Genomic DNA, 16,119 nt, shown 5'->3' with positions numbered 1-16,119 from the left:
AGAGGTTGCAGTGAGCTGAGATCGTGCCATTGCACTCCATCCTCATCCTGGGTGACAGGGTGAGACTCCATCTCAAAACAAAACAAAACAGAAGTCAGGTGTGTTCTTACATTGCATTATCCCCATGAGTATGTTCTCTGCATATGCCAAAACCTCACAGTCAACCGAATTTTTGGCGGCTGCCTAATATTCTGCCACAGGGAGGGATCATGATTTACTTAGCCAATCCCCAGTTGCTGGACACAGCGGTTGTCTGGACACCCTGCTGGCATCAACAGGGATGCTATGAACATCATCCCCTGCACGCCAAATAGCCCTGACCCTGGGCCTCGGGCCGTCCTGTCCCCTCCCTGCAGGCGAGCCCAAGACCTCGGCGGCCCCACTGAGCATTGCCAATGGCGCGAGCCCCGCCAGCACCTCGGAGGACGCCATCAAGAGCATCCTGGAGCAGGCACGCCGTGAGATGCAGGCGCAGCAACAGGCCTTGCTGGAGATGGAGGCGGCGCCCAGGGGCCGCTCGGTGGCCCCCTCGCCTCCGGAGCGGCCGTCGCTGGCCACCGCGAGCCAGAACGGGGCCCCGGCCTTGGTGAAGCAGGAGGAGGGCGGCGGGGGCCCCGTGCAGGCGTCACTCCCGGTCCTGTCGCCCGCCGCCTTCGTGCAGAGCATCATCCGCAAGGTCAAGTCCGAGATTGGCGACGCCGGCTACTTCGACCACCACTGGGCCTCCGACCGCGGCCTGCTCAGCCGCCCCTACGCCTCCGTGTCGCCCTCACTGTCCTCCTCCTCCTCCTCCGGCTACTCTGGCCAGCCCAATGGCCGCACCTGGCCCCGCGGGGATGAGGCCCCGGTGCCCCCCGAGGACGAGGCGGCGGCAGGGGCAGAGGACGAGCCCCCCAGGGCGGGCGAGCTCAAGGCTGAGGGTGCGACGGCCGAGGCGGGCGCGCGGCTGCCCTACTACCCGGCCTACGTGCCACGCACCCTGAAGCCCACGGTGCCGCCGCTGACTCCCGAGCAGTACGAGCTGTACATGTACCGTGAGGTAGACACGCTGGAGCTCACCCGCCAGGTCAAGGAGAAGCTGGCCAAGAACGGCATCTGCCAGAGGATCTTCGGGGAGAAGGTGAGTGCAGGACGGGCGCCCAGTGTCTGGGCTCTGGGAGGAGATGTCTGAGAAGCAGGATGCCCACCCAAGCAGGCCGACGGGACCCCAGGGCCCCAGGCCCTCCATTCCTGAGTCCTGTCCCTGGGCCCCGCAAGAAGGAGGGTCACCGTTCTGCTCCATGGTTGTTAAAACCGGGTAATGCTTCCATCCTGGCTAGTAAACAGCCACTTAACTCCCCTCCTCCAGGCCCCTCCAGATCGCCTGAGGTCCAGCCACTAAAGGGTTATGTGGCAGGACTTGGTGGCTCACCAAGTCGCACTTTGGGAGTCGCACTTTGGGAGATGGAGGTGGAAAGATGTCTTGAGCCCAGAAGTTTGAGATCAGCCTGGCCAACGTGGTGAAATCCCCTCTCTACTAAAAAATACAAAAATTAAGCCGGGTACAGTGGCTCACACCTGTAATCCCAGCACTTTGGGAGGCTGAGGTGGGCGGATCATGAGATCAAGAGATCAAGACCATCCTGGCCAACATGGTGAAACCCCGTCACTACTGAAAATACAAAAATTAGCTGGGCATGGTGGCCTGCGCCTGTATAGTCCTGGCTACTTGGGAGGCTGAGGCAGGAGCATCACTTGAATCCAGGAGGCAGGGGTTGCAGCAAGCCAAGATCTCGCTACTGCACTCCAGCCTGGGTGACAGAAGGATGCTCCATCTAAAAAAAAAAAAAAAAAAAGTTGGGGGGGGGGACGTTCAGGACCAGCCTGAACAATGTAGCAAGACCCCCATCTCTACAAAATTAAAAAAAAAAAAAATTAACCGAGGGTGGTGGTGCACAGCTATTCAGGAGGCTGAGGTGGGAGAATTGCTTGAACCCAGGTGGTTGAGGCTACAGTGAGTCATGATCACACCAGTGCACTCCAGCCTGGACAACAGAACAAGACCTCATCTCCCTGGCAAAAATAAATAAAATTTTAAAAATAAAGGGTTAAGTAAGGCTCACCCCAGCCAGGTGACCTCAGTGCGTCCTGATTGGTTGGTGCCCCTGCAATGCCAGTTTTAAGTGTCACCTCTTAAATAGGGAATAGGCAAAGGGCCAGGAAAGCTCGGAGGAGGGAGAAATGACTTAAGTGGGAGGTCAGGAAAGGCTTCCTAGAGGATGGGGCACTGAAGGATTTTTACGTGTAGGGACATCAAGGAGGGTACCGGAGGGGAAGGGCACAGCAGAGGCACATGGCAGGCACCTATGAGGAACAAATGAAGGCCGCCTGGACTCTGACAGAGGGGAAGGGAGGGGAGGCTGGGCGTGGTGGCTCATGCCTATAATCCCAACACTGTGGGAGGTGGAGTTGGGTGGGTCCTTTGAGGTCAAGGGTTCGAAACCAGCCTGGCCAACATGGCAAGACCCCATCTCTACTAAAAATACAAAAATTGGCCAGGCATGCACCAGCCTGGTACAAGTCCCAGCTACTTAGGAGGCTGAGGCAGGAGAATCACTTGAACCTGGGAGGCGGAGTTTGCAGTGAGCTGAGATCTTGCAAGACTATGTCTCAAAAAAAAAAAAAAAAAAAAAGGTGGGAGGGCCAGACCCATGTCCCAGGGGCCTGCTGACCTACCCCCCCCCCGCCCCACCCCTCGCAGGTGCTGGGCCTGTCACAGGGCAGTGTGAGCGACATGCTGTCCCGGCCGAAGCCATGGAGCAAGCTGACGCAGAAGGGGCGGGAGCCCTTCATCCGCATGCAGCTGTGGCTCTCCGACCAGCTCGGCCAGGCAGTGGGCCAGCAGCCTGGTGCCTCCCAGGGTGAGTGTGGGCAGGAGCATCTCAGGGGGTGCTGGTGAAACCCCGTCTCTACTAAAAATACAAAAAATTAGCTGGGGATGGTGGCGCGTGCCTGAAATCCCAGCTGCTTAGGAGACTGAAGCAGGAGAATCTCATGACCCTGGAGGTGGAGGTTGCAATGAGCCGAGATCCTCGCCATTGCACTCCAGCCCAGGCAACAGTGTGAGACTCCGTCTCAAAAAAAAAAAAAAAAAAAATGAAATGTATAAGGAGGCAGCCCCCCAGCTGGGGAGGGAGGTTGCACTGGGCAGGGAGGGGGCCGGGAAGAGGCAGGAGTGGTCTGCTCTGGTCCTTTCCTATTCTTTTTTTTTGAGACAGAGTCTTGCTCTGTTGCCCAGGCTGGAGTGCAGTGACATGATCTCAGCTCACTGCAACCTCTGCCTCCTGGGTTCAAGCAATTCTCCTGCCTCAGCCTCCTGAGTAGCTGGGATTACAGGCATGCGCCACCATGCCCCGCTAATTTTGTATTGTTAGTAGAAACGGGGTTTCTCCATGTTGGTCAGGCTGGTCTTGAACTCCTGACCTCAGGTGATCCGCCTCCCTCAGCCTCCCAAAGTGCTGGGATTACATGCGTGAGCCACCGCACCTGGCCCTTTCCTATTTCTTTAAAACAAGAAAGGAGATTGGAAGTAACGGCGGTGAAGTGTCAGTATCGATTACAGTGATGGGTGGAAGGGAGGAGAGGACTTATGTATTGTTTTCTGTATATTTCTATATGTTTTTAATAGTATAAATACAGTTTGATTTTAAAACTCCTCTCCATAAGGCTGTAACGAGGATTAAAAGCAGCCATGCTGGCCAGGTGCGATGCCTCAAGCCTGTAATCCCAGCACTTTGGGAGGCTGAGGCAGGCGGATCACAAGGTCAGGAGATTGAGACCATCCTGGCTAACTCGGTGAAACCCCATCTCTACTAAAAATACAAAAAATAAAAATAAAAAAATTATCTGGGCTTGGTGGTGGGGCCTGTAGTCCCAGCTACTCGGGAGGCTGAGGCAGGAGAATGGTGTGAATCCAGGAGGCGGAGCTTGTAGTGAGCTGAGATCACCACTGCACTCCAGCCTGGGCAACAGAGGGAGACTCCATCTCAAAAAAAAAAAAAAGCATCCATGCGAATAACTACTGCCACTTATCACACGTAGCACCAAGTGGTCAAAGTGCTTTGTCCTGTAATCTTCATGTCAGTCTCCCCCAAAGGGACTGTTTATCATTCCCATTTCACAGATGAGGAAATCCAGAGGCACGGTGGTGCAGTGACTTGCCCAAGGCCACCATCCAGTGAGTGACAGAGCTAGGATGAGCACCCCGGGCTGTGGGCCATCAGGCTCCCTGCCCCCTAGGGTCCCCAAATGTGCCTACCAAGAGCCTACCTCACAAAAGACTTCCATCCTTTTTTTGTTTTATAGTGTGGTGGGGGAGGGGTGGTTTTGTTTTATAGTGTTGTGGGGGAGGGGTTGATTTTGTTTTATAGTGTTGTGGAGGGGGAGGGGTTGGTTTTAGTGTTACAGTGTTGTGGTGGGGGAGGGGTTGGTTTTGGTTTTACAGTGTTGTAGGGGAGGGTTTGGTTTTGTTTTATAGTGTTGTTGGGGAGGGGTTGGTTTTGTTTTATAGTGTTGTGGGGAAGGGTTTGGTTTTGTTTTATAGTGTTGTGGGGGAGGGGTTGGTTTTGGTTTTATAGTGTTGTGGGGGAGGGGTTGGTTTTGTTTTATAGTGTGGTGGTGGGGGAGGGGTTGGTTTTGGTTTTATATGTTGTGTTGTGGGGAGGGGTTGGCTTTGGTTTTATAGTGTGGGGGAGGGGTTGATTTTGTTTATGTGTTGTGGGGGAGGGTTTGGTTTTGTTTTACAGTGTTGTGGTGGGGGAGGGGTTGGTTTTGTTTTTATAGTTGTGGGGGAGGGGTTGGTTTTGTTTTATAGTGTTGTGGGGAAGGGTTTGGTTTTGGTTTTATAGTGGTTGTGGGGGAGGGGTTGGTTTTGGTTTTATAGTGTTGTGGGGGAGGGGTTGGTTTTGGTTTTATATGTTGTGGGGGAGGGGTTGGTTTTGTTTTACAGTGTTGTGGTGGGGGAGGGGTTGGTTTTAGTGTTACAGTGTTGTGGTGGGGGCGGGATTGGTTTTGGTTTATAGTGTGATGGGGCAGGGGTTGGTTTTGTTGTATAGTGTTGTGGGGGAGGGGCTGATTTTAGTTTTACAGTGTGGTGGTGGGGGAGGGGTGGTTTTGGTTTTATGGTGTGGTGGGGGAGGGGTTGGTTTTGTTGTATAGTGTTGTGGTGGGGGAGGGGTTGGTTTTGTTTTATAGTGTTATGGGGGAGGGGTTGGTTTGGTTTTACTGTGTTGTGGTTATGGGAGGGTTTGGTTTGGTGTATAGTTGGTGGGGAGGGGTTTGTTTTGTTTTATAGTGTGGTAGGGGAGGGGTTGGTTTTTGTTTATGTGTTGTGGTGGGGGAGGGGTTTGTTTTGTTTTATAATGTTGTGGTGGGGGAGGGGTTGGTTTTTTGTTGCATAGTGTTGTGGTGGGGGGTGTTTTTTGTTTTATAGTGTTGTGGTGGGGGAGGGGTTGATTTTTTGTTTTATTGTGTTGTGGTGGGGCAGGGGTTGGTTTTTGGTTTTTTTGAGAAAGAGTCTCACTCTGTCGCCCAAGCTGGAGTGGTGAGCCACTGTGCCTGGTCTGTGGTGTTATGTTTTAACTAACTTTTTTATTGTGGTAAAATTCACATAATAGCTGGGCACCGTGCCTCACACTTGTATTCCCAGCACTTTGGGAGGCCGAGGCGGGCGGATCACTTGAGCCCAGGAATTTGAGACCAGCCTGGCCAACATGGAGAAACCCCGTCTCTACTAAAAATACAAAAATTAGCCGGGCATGGTGGCACGCATCTGTAATCCCAGCTACTCGGGAGGCTAAGGCGAGAGGATCACTTGAACCCAGGAAGTGGAGGTTGCAGTGAGCCGGGATGGCACCACTGCACTCCAGCCTGGGTGACAGAGTGAGACTCTGTCTCAAACAAACAAACAAAAAAATCACATAACATAAAATGTACCTTTTAAACCATTTTTGAAGTATACAATTCACAAGATGTGTGACCATCACCTGTATCTAATTCCAGAATATTCCCACCACCCCGAAAAGGAACCCCATACCCATCCAGCAGTCATTGCCCATCCTCCTTCCCCCCAGCTCCTGGAACTCCACTTTCTTTCTGTCTGGATTTGCCTCGTCTGAATGTTTCATGTAGATGGAATCCTGTACTACTTGACCTTCTGTAGCTGGCTTCTTTCAGTTAACATGTTTTCAAGCTCATACAAGCTGCAGCATGCAACAGAATTTCCTTCCTTTTTTATGGCTAAATGATATTCCATTGTATGGCTAGACCCCATTTTGGCGTTTTGAATAATGCTTCTATGAAAATTTGTGTACATATTTGTGTATGAACCTCCATTTTCAGTTCTTTGGTCATATATCTAGTACAGTTGGCTAGATCATATGGTAACTCTGTGTTTAACTTACTGAGGAAGTTCAAAGAGTTTCTATTTCTCCAGGTCCTTACCAACACGGGTTATGTGCCGTTTGTTGGCACTAGCCATCCTGGTGGGTGTGTAAGTGGTATCTCACTGTAGTTTTTATTTGCATTTCCCTCGTGTCTGATTGTTTTGGTTTTGAATTTTATTGTCATGGAAGGATTTGACTACAGGTAGTATAGAGGTAAACAGAGAAGATGGAGAATGGTCTTCCTTGTGGAAGGAACAGCACAGGCAGCTGCTAGGAGGTGGGACCATGCACAGCCTGGGAAGGGATGTGAGTAGAGGTGGCGGTGGGGGGGGTCCCCTGCTCTCCCAGAATAGGAAGCCAAGGCTAGGCACAGTGCCTCACGCCTGTGGTCCCAGGACTTTGGGAGGCTAAGGCAGGCGGATCACTTGAGGTCAGTTCAAGACCAGCCTGACCAACATGGCAAAACCTCTTCTCTACAAAATACAAAATTACAAAAATACAAAAATTAGCCAGGTGTGGTGGCGGGTACCTGTAGTCCCAGCTACTCAGGAGGCTGAGGTGTGAGGATTGCTTGAGCCTAGGAGGTCAAGGCTGCAGTGAACTGGAGTGAGTGCATTCCGGTCTGGACAACAGAGCGAGACCCTATCTCAAAAGCAATAATAATAATAATCAGGGAATCAGGCCTAGAAGTGGCTACTGTAACTGCTGGCCCTAGGGAGAGAGTGGTGATGGCAGATCCACCCTCACAGCCTCTGCTTATTCATAACCCACTGGGCCTGGAAGCAAAAGGGTGTATCCATTGCCCACAAAGTCCCACAGAGTCTGGCTGTGGGACTGGGTGTCAGGACCTGTCCCAGCCCCTCATGTGTACGCCCTGGCCGCTGAGGCGGGCAGGGACCAGCACTGGAGCCCTGACCATATCTGTTACTGAGGTTGAGCCAGATGCCATGGGAGGGTTATAAAGCACGCCCTTATCCCCACGCCCACTGCCAGGCACAGTCCCAGGTATAATCAGCGCTACCCACCGTGGCAGCATCAGTATTCCAGACCCTTCCATCTGAGGCTTCTCAGAATTCTCAGTCAAGGAAGCCCTGTCCTGTCCCCATACACAGTCCCTCTCTTCCCTCTGCCTCTCTCCTGGTCTCTGTCTCTCTCCTCCAATTTATTTATTTTTATTTATTTTATTGATTGATTTTTTTTTTTTTTTTGAGACAGAGTCTCACTTTATCGCCCAGGCTGGAGTGCAATGGTGTGATCACTGTAACCTCCGGCTCCCGGGTTCAAGCAATTCTCCTGCCTCGGTCTCCCAAGTAGCTGGGATTACAGGCACCCAACTAATTTTTTTGTATTTTTAGAAGAGACAGGTTTTGCCACGTTGACCAGGCTAGTCTTGGACTCCTGACCGCAGGTGATCCACCCACCTTGGCCTCCCAAGGTGCTGGGATTACAGGCATGAGCCACTGCACCCATTCACCTCCAATGTCTTCTTTCTGTTTTTCTCACTCTGCATTTTTTTGATTCACCTCTCTCTCTCTCTCTCTCTCTGTCTCCCCTCCCTCCCCCAGCTCTCTCACTATCTCTCTCCCCGCCTCTCTTTGCTCTGTCTCTCCCTCCCTGACCCTCCTTGTCCTTCCAGGGCTCCCTTTTCATCTCTCTTGCACCGTCTCTATCTCTCCAGTAGAAAGAGATTTCCCAGGATCTGGAACTTTCTGTAGTAAAATAAGGAAAGTCCCAGGCAGAGTGGGACGGGTTGATCACTCTGCTCTCTGCTCTCTCCTCAGTTTTCCAGCTGGCCCCAGCCCCTCTCCTGCTGCCAACAGTGGGCAGACACCTGGGACAGACTCTCACTTTTCCAGGCTGGCCCTCCCACACCGGCATGGCATCAGTGCTGGCAACAGTGAGCCTGGGACATGCCCACATCAGCCTCAGCATCACACGGATGCCACCTGGATGGCCAGGATCAGCTCACTTGGGGCAGGGGGCACAGTAGACTTCTTGAGAGCCCGCGGTCACAAAGGGCTGTAATGCTGCTACTTGGAACTCTGCAGCTTCACCTTGCCCTTTTCAGGAGTATTCAGGGATCCTGGCTGAAATTACTCCATAGGCATCTGCTCAGAGCCCCTGCCCTACCCCCAGGCTCTGGGGACTCATCTGTGACTAACTTGTAGTCCTTGCCTTCAAGGGGGTCACAGTTGGTAGATGAGAGGACAGTGTTGGGCATAACCCAACCCCAGCTCAAGTCCTGGCTTTGCCATTTATTGCTGTGTGATCTTGGACACGTTGCCTAACATCTCTGAACCTCGGTTTCCTCATCCACAAAATGGGATGACATCGTACTTACCTTTTAGAGGTGTCATGAGGGTCACTTGAGATCATGAGCATTGGCCAGCCACAGTGACCTGCACCTGTAATCCCAACACTTTGGGAGGCCGAGGCAGGAGGATCACTTGAGTCCGGGAGTTTGAGACCAGCCTGGGCCACATAGTGAAACCCTGTCTCTATTTAAAAAAAAAAAAAATTAAAAAGAGATCATAGGCATAAAGCACATAATACTACACTGGGCATGTAGTAAGTACTCAATAAAGGGAATTTATTAGTGTCATCATCATTGTCATCAGTAAGAAAGAGATCTGGCCCAAGCAAGAAATTATAGCAAACTGTGACAATATATACTCAAGGTGCTATTAGACCCCAAAGGTCTAATAGACCGCAGGGAAGGGACATTTAGGACTGGGTCTTGAGGAATGCTTAGGAGTCCAGGATTAGAAGGAAAGTCCTCAGGATGGCAAGACCAGCCTGAGCAAAGACATAGAGGCTTAGAGAAGAGCCTAGATGTTTGTGAAGGGGAGTGAGGGGATGCTGTAGCTCCAGTTGGTAGGGTAGGCAGGGACAAGGGAGTTCAGAGCCTTAATCAGCAAGACAAGGTGATAGACATTTCTTGTGCAAGGGGCAGTGGGGAGCCATTGATGATTCTGGAGCATAGGAGTGTCTGATCCATGTAACTAACTCACCCACGACAGAGAAGGAAGGAACGCTTCCTGGGCGCCGGATGTCTTTTCTGAAAGTAAAGCTATTGCTACCTTTTCTTTTAGCTGTCATACATTTTAATGGTTATTTTAACAAGTTTCCAGCAGGCGGCAGTCAAATGCCTCAAGGAAGAAGGATTTTTTTCTATTGGGATTAGGTGTGGCCAGCGCTGGGATTCCTAGACCCCACACCATGCTTGCCAACCCATTAGGGCTGCCTCCCTGGGGACGCCCCCACGTGTCCTGGTTTCTCAGGAGGCTCAGCCCACACTGGGACTCCCATAGGTGCCTCTAATGCTCCAGGAGGTAGAGGTGGTGGAGGAGGTGGAGGTGGGCCCTTGACTCATGTTATCTCATGGAGGCCCCTCAATGGCCCCAAGTAGGGTCGGTGTATGTGTAATGCTACGTGTCTCATGGCTCCATTTAACAGATGCAAGGATGGAGGCTTGGCAAATTCATCCACCTGAGATCACAAGCCCCAGATATCTTTCAAATCGTTTTACCAATGTATATTCACACAAAATGTCTTCTGAAAAATGAAAAATGGGCCAGGCATGGTAGTTCAAGCCTGTAATCCCAGTACTTTGGGGGCCGAGGTGGTGGATCACTTGAGGTCAGGAATTCAAGACCAGCCTGGCCAATATGGCAAAACCCCGTCTCTACTAAAAATACAAAAGTTAGCCAGGCGTGGTGGCACACGCTTGTAATCCCAGCTATGGGGGAGTCTGAGGCAGGAGAATCACTTGAACCCAGGAGGCTAGGTTGCAGTGAGCCAAGATCATGCCACTACACTCCAGCCTGGGGTGACAGAGTGAGTGAGACTCCATCTCAAATAAAAAAAAAAGAAAAGAAAGAAAAATGAAAAATGTAGTTTAGAAATCTGTCTGCTTTTTTTTTTTTTTTTGAAACAGAGTCTTGCTCTGTTGCCCGAGCTGGAGTGCAGTGGTGTGATCTCAGCTCACTGCAAGCTCTATCTGCCAGGTTCAAGTGATTCTCCTGCCTCAGCCTCCTGAGTAGCTGGGATTACAGGCATGTGCCACCATGCCCAGCTAATTTTCGTATTTTTTAGTAGAGATGGGGTTTCACCATTTAGCCAGGCTGGTCTCCAACTCCTGACCTTAGGTGATCCGCCCACTTTGGCCTCCCAAAATGCTGGGATTACGGGCATGAACCACTGCACCCGGCCCCAGTCTAGCTTTTTAAATGTGGCATTGCACTATGGACATCTTTTCATTACATTTTCTTTCATTGCCGCGGAAGAGCCCACTGCAGGGATTTCCCATGTTTTATTCAGCCAATCTCCTGTGGTTGATCTTGTAGATCATTGCTGACTTCTTTAGTTGTTGCCGTTTATTTAACTTTTCGTTTTGAGGTAAGTTCTAATTTACAGAAGAATTGAAACAGAAGAACAGCAAACTTCCTGTATTGTACCCTGTTTGAACAGTTATTAATTTTGCCACAATCGTGCTCTTTCTCTGCCATTTGAGGAATTCGTTGACATCTTGTCCCTTTAGCCCTAAATACTTCAGCAAGTGCTTTCCAAAAACAAGAAATTTTACAGTGGTAAAATACTGGCATGTATCCTACCATCTATATTCAGGTTTCTTCAGTTGTCCCAGTAATATCCTTTATATGTTATATAAATTTTTAGATACAAATAAATCTTGGCCAGGCGCTGTGGCTCATGCCTGCAATCCCAGCACTTTGGGAGGCTGAGGCAGGTAGATCACTGAGGTCAGGAGTTTGAGACCAACCTGGCCAACATGGTGGAACCCCGTCTCTACTAAAAATACAAAAATTAGCCGGGCGTGGTGGCGTGCACCTATAATTCCAGCAACTTGGGAGGCCGAGGCACAAGAATCTCTTGAACCCGGGAGGTAGAGGTTGCAGTGAGCCGAGAGCACTCCACTGCACTCCAGCCTGGGTGTCAGAGTGAGACCCTTGTCTCAAAAAAAGAAAAATTAGCCGGGCGTGGTGATGCATACTTGTGGTTCCAGCTACACGGGAGGCTAAGCGGGGAGGATTACTTGAGCCCAGGAGGTCGAGGTCGCAGTGAGTTACCATCGAGGCACTGCACTCCATCCAGGGCAACACAGCAAGATCCTGTCTCAAAATGAATTAATTAAATAAAATATGTAAATTTATTTTCCCTGTCCAGGATGAGGTTCGAGATCACTTGTGTTTAGTTTTCGTGTTTTGATTTGGACAGTTCTGCCTTTCTTTGTTTTCTAGAGTTGCCCTTTCTGAAGAGTAGAGGCTGTTACTTCCTGGACAGTCTGAATTTGGTTGCCTGATGTTCCCTCGAAATCAGATTCGAGCTGTGTACTTGGGGCTGGGAATATCACAGAAGTGATGTTTCGGGCCATCCTCTCAGGAGGCCCACGTTGCCGACTCGTCCTGTGATTGATGATAGTAACTTGGATCATTGGTTAAGATGGTGCCCACCAGCGCCTGTAATCCCAGCTACTCAGGAGGCTGAGGCAGGAGAATCACTTGAACCCAGGAAGCAGAGGTTGCAGTGAGCTGAGATCGCACCACTGCACTCCAGCCTGGGTGACAGAGAGAGAGTCCAACCACGTCTCTCTACTGTGAAGTGGCTACTTTTCCCTTTGTAATTACTAAGCATCAACCAGGCGCGGTGGCTCATGCCTGTAATCCTACCACTTCGGGAGGCCAAGGCAGGTGGATCATGAGTTCAGGAGATCCAGACCATCTTGGCTAACATGGTGAAACCCCGACTGTACTAAAAATACAAAAAATTAGCAGGGTGTATTGGCGCATACCTGTAGTCCAAGCTACTTGGGAGGCTGAGGCAGGAGAATCGCTTGAACCCGGGAGGCAGAGGTTGCAGTGAGCCAAGATCACGCCACTGCACTCCAGTCTGGGCAACAGAGCAAGACTCCGTCTAAAAAAAAAAAAAAAAAAAAAAAATTACTAAGCATCATGTGGGGAGATACTTGGAGACTTTGTAAATATACCAGTCTAGTCCTCATCAAACTTTCATCCACTAGTTTTAGAATCCAGGGTGGTCCCTATCTGAACGATTATTACTACAGTGGTTGCAAAATGGGTGGTTGGCAACTCTTGGCTGTAATAAGCAAGCTTCCCAAAACTGGATGTGTCTGTGCCAGATTATAGTAACCGCCTTCTCTTTCTCTGTGGCCCACAGCCAGTCCCACAGAACCAAGGTCCTCACCATCCCCACCCCCCAGCCCCACAGAGCCTGAGAAGAGCTCCCAGGAGCCGTTGTGCCTGTCCCTGGAGAGCAGCAAGGAGAACCAACAGCCAGAGGGCCGCTCCAGCTCCTCGCTGAGCGGGAAGATGTACTCGGGCGGCCAGGCCCCAGGGGGCATCCAGGAGATCGTTGCCATGTCCCCCGAGCTGGACACGTACTCCATCACCAAGAGGGTGAAGGAGGTCCTCACAGACAACAATCTAGGTACGGAGCAGGTGGGAATCAGAGAGGCCACCTCCCACCTGGGTTGGCTCCTACTTGCCTTGAAAAGGTGTCTGGAGCTGTGACCCAGTGGCTCATACTTGTAATTCCAGTGCTTTGGGAGGCCAGGGAGGGAGGATCGCTTGAGGCCAGGAGTTTGAGGCCAACCTGGGCAACATAGCAAGATCCCATATCTTTAAAAAGCTTTAAAAAATTAGGTGAAAACTCCATGCATACAAACTTCACATGTGTTGGTACATGCCTGTAGTCCTAGCAACTCAGGAGCCTGAGGCAGGAGAATCGCGTGAGGCCAAGAATTCAAGGCTGCAGTGAGCTATGATCATGCCACTGCATGCCAGCCTGAGCAACAGAGCAAGACTTTTTGTTGTTGTTTTGTCTCTAAAAAAAACAAATTAATGGCTGGGCATGGTGGCTCACACCTGTAATCCCAGCATTTTGGGAGGCCCAGGCAGGTGGATCACCTGAGGTCAGGAGTTCGAGAGCAGCCTGGCTAACATGGTGAAACCCTATCTCTACTAAAAATACAAAAAAATTAACTGGATGTAGTGCCGCACGCCTGTAGTCCCAGCTACTTGGGAGGCTGAGGCAGAAGAATCGCTTGAATCTGGGAGGCAGAGGTTGCAGTGAGCCGAGATCACGCCACTGCACTCCAGCCAGGGCGACAGTGTGAGACCCTGTCTCAAAAAAAAAAAAAAAAAATCAATCAATAAAATAAAAAATAGGCCGGGCACGGTGCCTCACACCTGTAATCCCAGCACTTTGGGAGGCCAAGGCGGGCGAATCCCCTGAAGTCAGGAGTTCCAGATCAGCCTGGCCAACATGGTGAAACCCCATCTCTACTAAAAATACAAAAATTAGCCAAGCATGGTGGCAGGCACCTGTAGTCCCAGTTACTCGGGAGGCTGAGGCAGGAGAATCGTTTGAACCCAGGAGGCGGAGGTTGTAGTGAGCTGAGATCGCACCACTGCACTGCACTCCAGCCTGGGCAACAAGAGTGAGATTCCATCTCCAAAAAAATAAAAAAGCTTCCTAAAATTAGCTGCAAACTTCATGCATACAAACTTCACACTTTGTAGTGAATGCCTGTAGTCGTCAGGAAGCTGAGGCAGGAGGACCGCACGAGCTCAGGAATTCAAGGCTGCACTGAACTATGATCCTGCCATTGCACTCCAGCCTGGGCAACAGAGAAAGACCTTGTCTCTTAAAAAGTTAAATGTAAAAAAAAAAAAGACAAAAGTGCCCATGGTGAGATCCCAGGGCACTGGAGTCAGCCCCAGGGCATCCAGGACCCTGTGTGAGGCTCTGACCTGGGTCTGGGATGGGACAAAGGGAGGTGAATGCAGGTCTGAGAGTACCTGGAATTCTCAGTCCACGGCTTTAAAAACTTCCTTCCAGGAAGACGTGGAGAACCCCAATCACTGCGGAACTCCAGCTCAGTCCTCACCCAGTGCTAAGGTCCTTGCCAGCCACAGTGGAGAAATCTCTTCTAGGGCTCTTTCCCTTTTTGGGACACAAATTCCTCCGAGTCTGAAATGCAGGTGATGCCCCCCTCCCAGAGGGATGTACACAAACCCCAACATTTTCACTACAATTTCTATTATAAAAATAAGACATATTCATTGTTTTAAAATATACCGAACAGTACAGGAAAAAAACAAGTTACTAAAAAAGTAAATAAGTCCCTCCGCACTGGCCTCTCAGTCACACTCCAGTGGTGTGTGTGTGTGTGTGTGTGTGTGTGTGTGTGTGTGTGTATTTTTTTAAGATGGAGTCTCCTGTCACCCAAGCCCCAGGCTGGAGTTCAGTGGTGCGATCTCAGCTCACTGCAGCCTCCACCTCCCAGGTTCAAGCGATTCTCCTGCCTCAGCCACCCTAGTAGCTGGGATTACAGGCATAAGCCACCACTCCTGGCTGATTTTTGTATTTTTAGTATAGTAGAGACAGGGTTTCACAATGCTGGCCAGACTGGTCATAAACTCTTGACCTCAAGTAATCCTCCCGCCTCATCCTCCCAAAGTGCAGGGGTTACAGGTGTGAGCCACCATGCCCAGCCCACACTTCAGTTTTTTTATGTCTCCTTGACACTTTCTGAACACATACAAGAACATATATACACTTAATTTCCTCTCCTTTTTTTCTATATAGATGAAATGATACACATATTGCGTTACAACTTGCTTTGAAAAATGAGCACTAGGCTGGGTGTGGTGGCTCACACCGTAATCCCAGGATTTTGGGAGGCTGAGGCAGGAGAATTTTTGGAGGTCATGAGTTCCAGACCAGCCTGGGCAACATGGCGAAACTCCGTCTCTACAAAAAATGCAAAAATTAGCTGGGCGTGGTGGTGCGTGCCTATAGTCCCAGCCACTCGGGAGGATAAGGCAGAAGGATGGCTTGAGCCCAGGAGACAGAGGTTGCAGGAAGCCAAGATCACACCACTGCAGTCCAGCCTGGGTGACAGAGCCAAACCTTGTCCCAAAAAAAATGAAAAATAAAAATACAAAAATTAGCCAGGTGTGGTGGCTCAAGCCCATGCTGTCAGCTACTTGGGAGGCTGAGGTGGGAGGATCACTTGAACCTGGGAGGCAGAGGTTATAGTGAGCTGAGATCACACCACTGCACTCCAGCCTGGGTGATAGAGTGAGACCCTGCCTCAAAAAAAAAAAAAAAAAGAAAGAAAAGAGAAAAGAAAAATGAACAGTATTTTGTGGACACCCTCCCATGTTAGAATAATTCTGTCACCCGCATTCTTTTTCACCGTTGGAAAGTGTTTCAGGCCATGGATGTGCCACAGTTTTTTACCTAACTGATGGGTATTTTGACTTTTTCCACTTTCCTGTTGCCTCTAAAAATAAGTCTGTGTGCATCTGTGTGACCTTGGGCAAGTACAGCTATCCCAGGCAGTGGAACTGCTTGCTCCGAAACTGTGCACATTTAAAACTGGGATGGAATCTGTCAAATTATCCTCCAACATGGTGTTACACATTTGTATGTATGATGTTGCCAGACAATTTCAGGGATCTCCTAGGAGTAAAGAACCTCTTAAGTTAAAGAAGCACTTTTTGTAATCCCAGCACTTTGGGAGGCCGAGGCGGGCGGATCACAAGGTCAGGAGATCGAGACCATCCTGGCTAACACGGTGAAACCCCGTCTCAACTAAAAAATACAAAAAACTAGCGGGCGAGGTGGCGGGCGCCTGTAGTCCCAGCTACTC

At 50.3% G+C, this 16,119-nt stretch overlaps 1 protein-coding gene across 1 annotated transcript in view; it reads left to right on the top strand.

The window, feature by feature from the left end:
- CUX2 (cut like homeobox 2) overlaps window positions 1–16,119 on the top strand; it is a 137,917-nt gene that overhangs the window by 108,608 nt on the left and 13,190 nt on the right. Inside the window, exons 16-18 of the mRNA XM_033220603.1 lie at window positions 357–1,120; window positions 2,741–2,900; window positions 12,618–12,887. Coding sequence (XP_033076494.1) covers window positions 357–1,120; window positions 2,741–2,900; window positions 12,618–12,887 — 1,194 coding nt within the window. The remainder of the gene's footprint in view (window positions 1–356; window positions 1,121–2,740; window positions 2,901–12,617; window positions 12,888–16,119) is intronic.

This window comes from Trachypithecus francoisi, unplaced genomic scaffold, assembly GCF_009764315.1.
Source record: "Trachypithecus francoisi isolate TF-2019V2 unplaced genomic scaffold, Tfra_2.0 Lachesis_group11, whole genome shotgun sequence".
NCBI classification, from domain to species: Eukaryota; Metazoa; Chordata; class Mammalia; order Primates; family Cercopithecidae; genus Trachypithecus; species Trachypithecus francoisi.
Note: the sequence above shows the minus strand (reverse complement) of the source record. Positions and strands in the feature narration are given on the sequence as shown.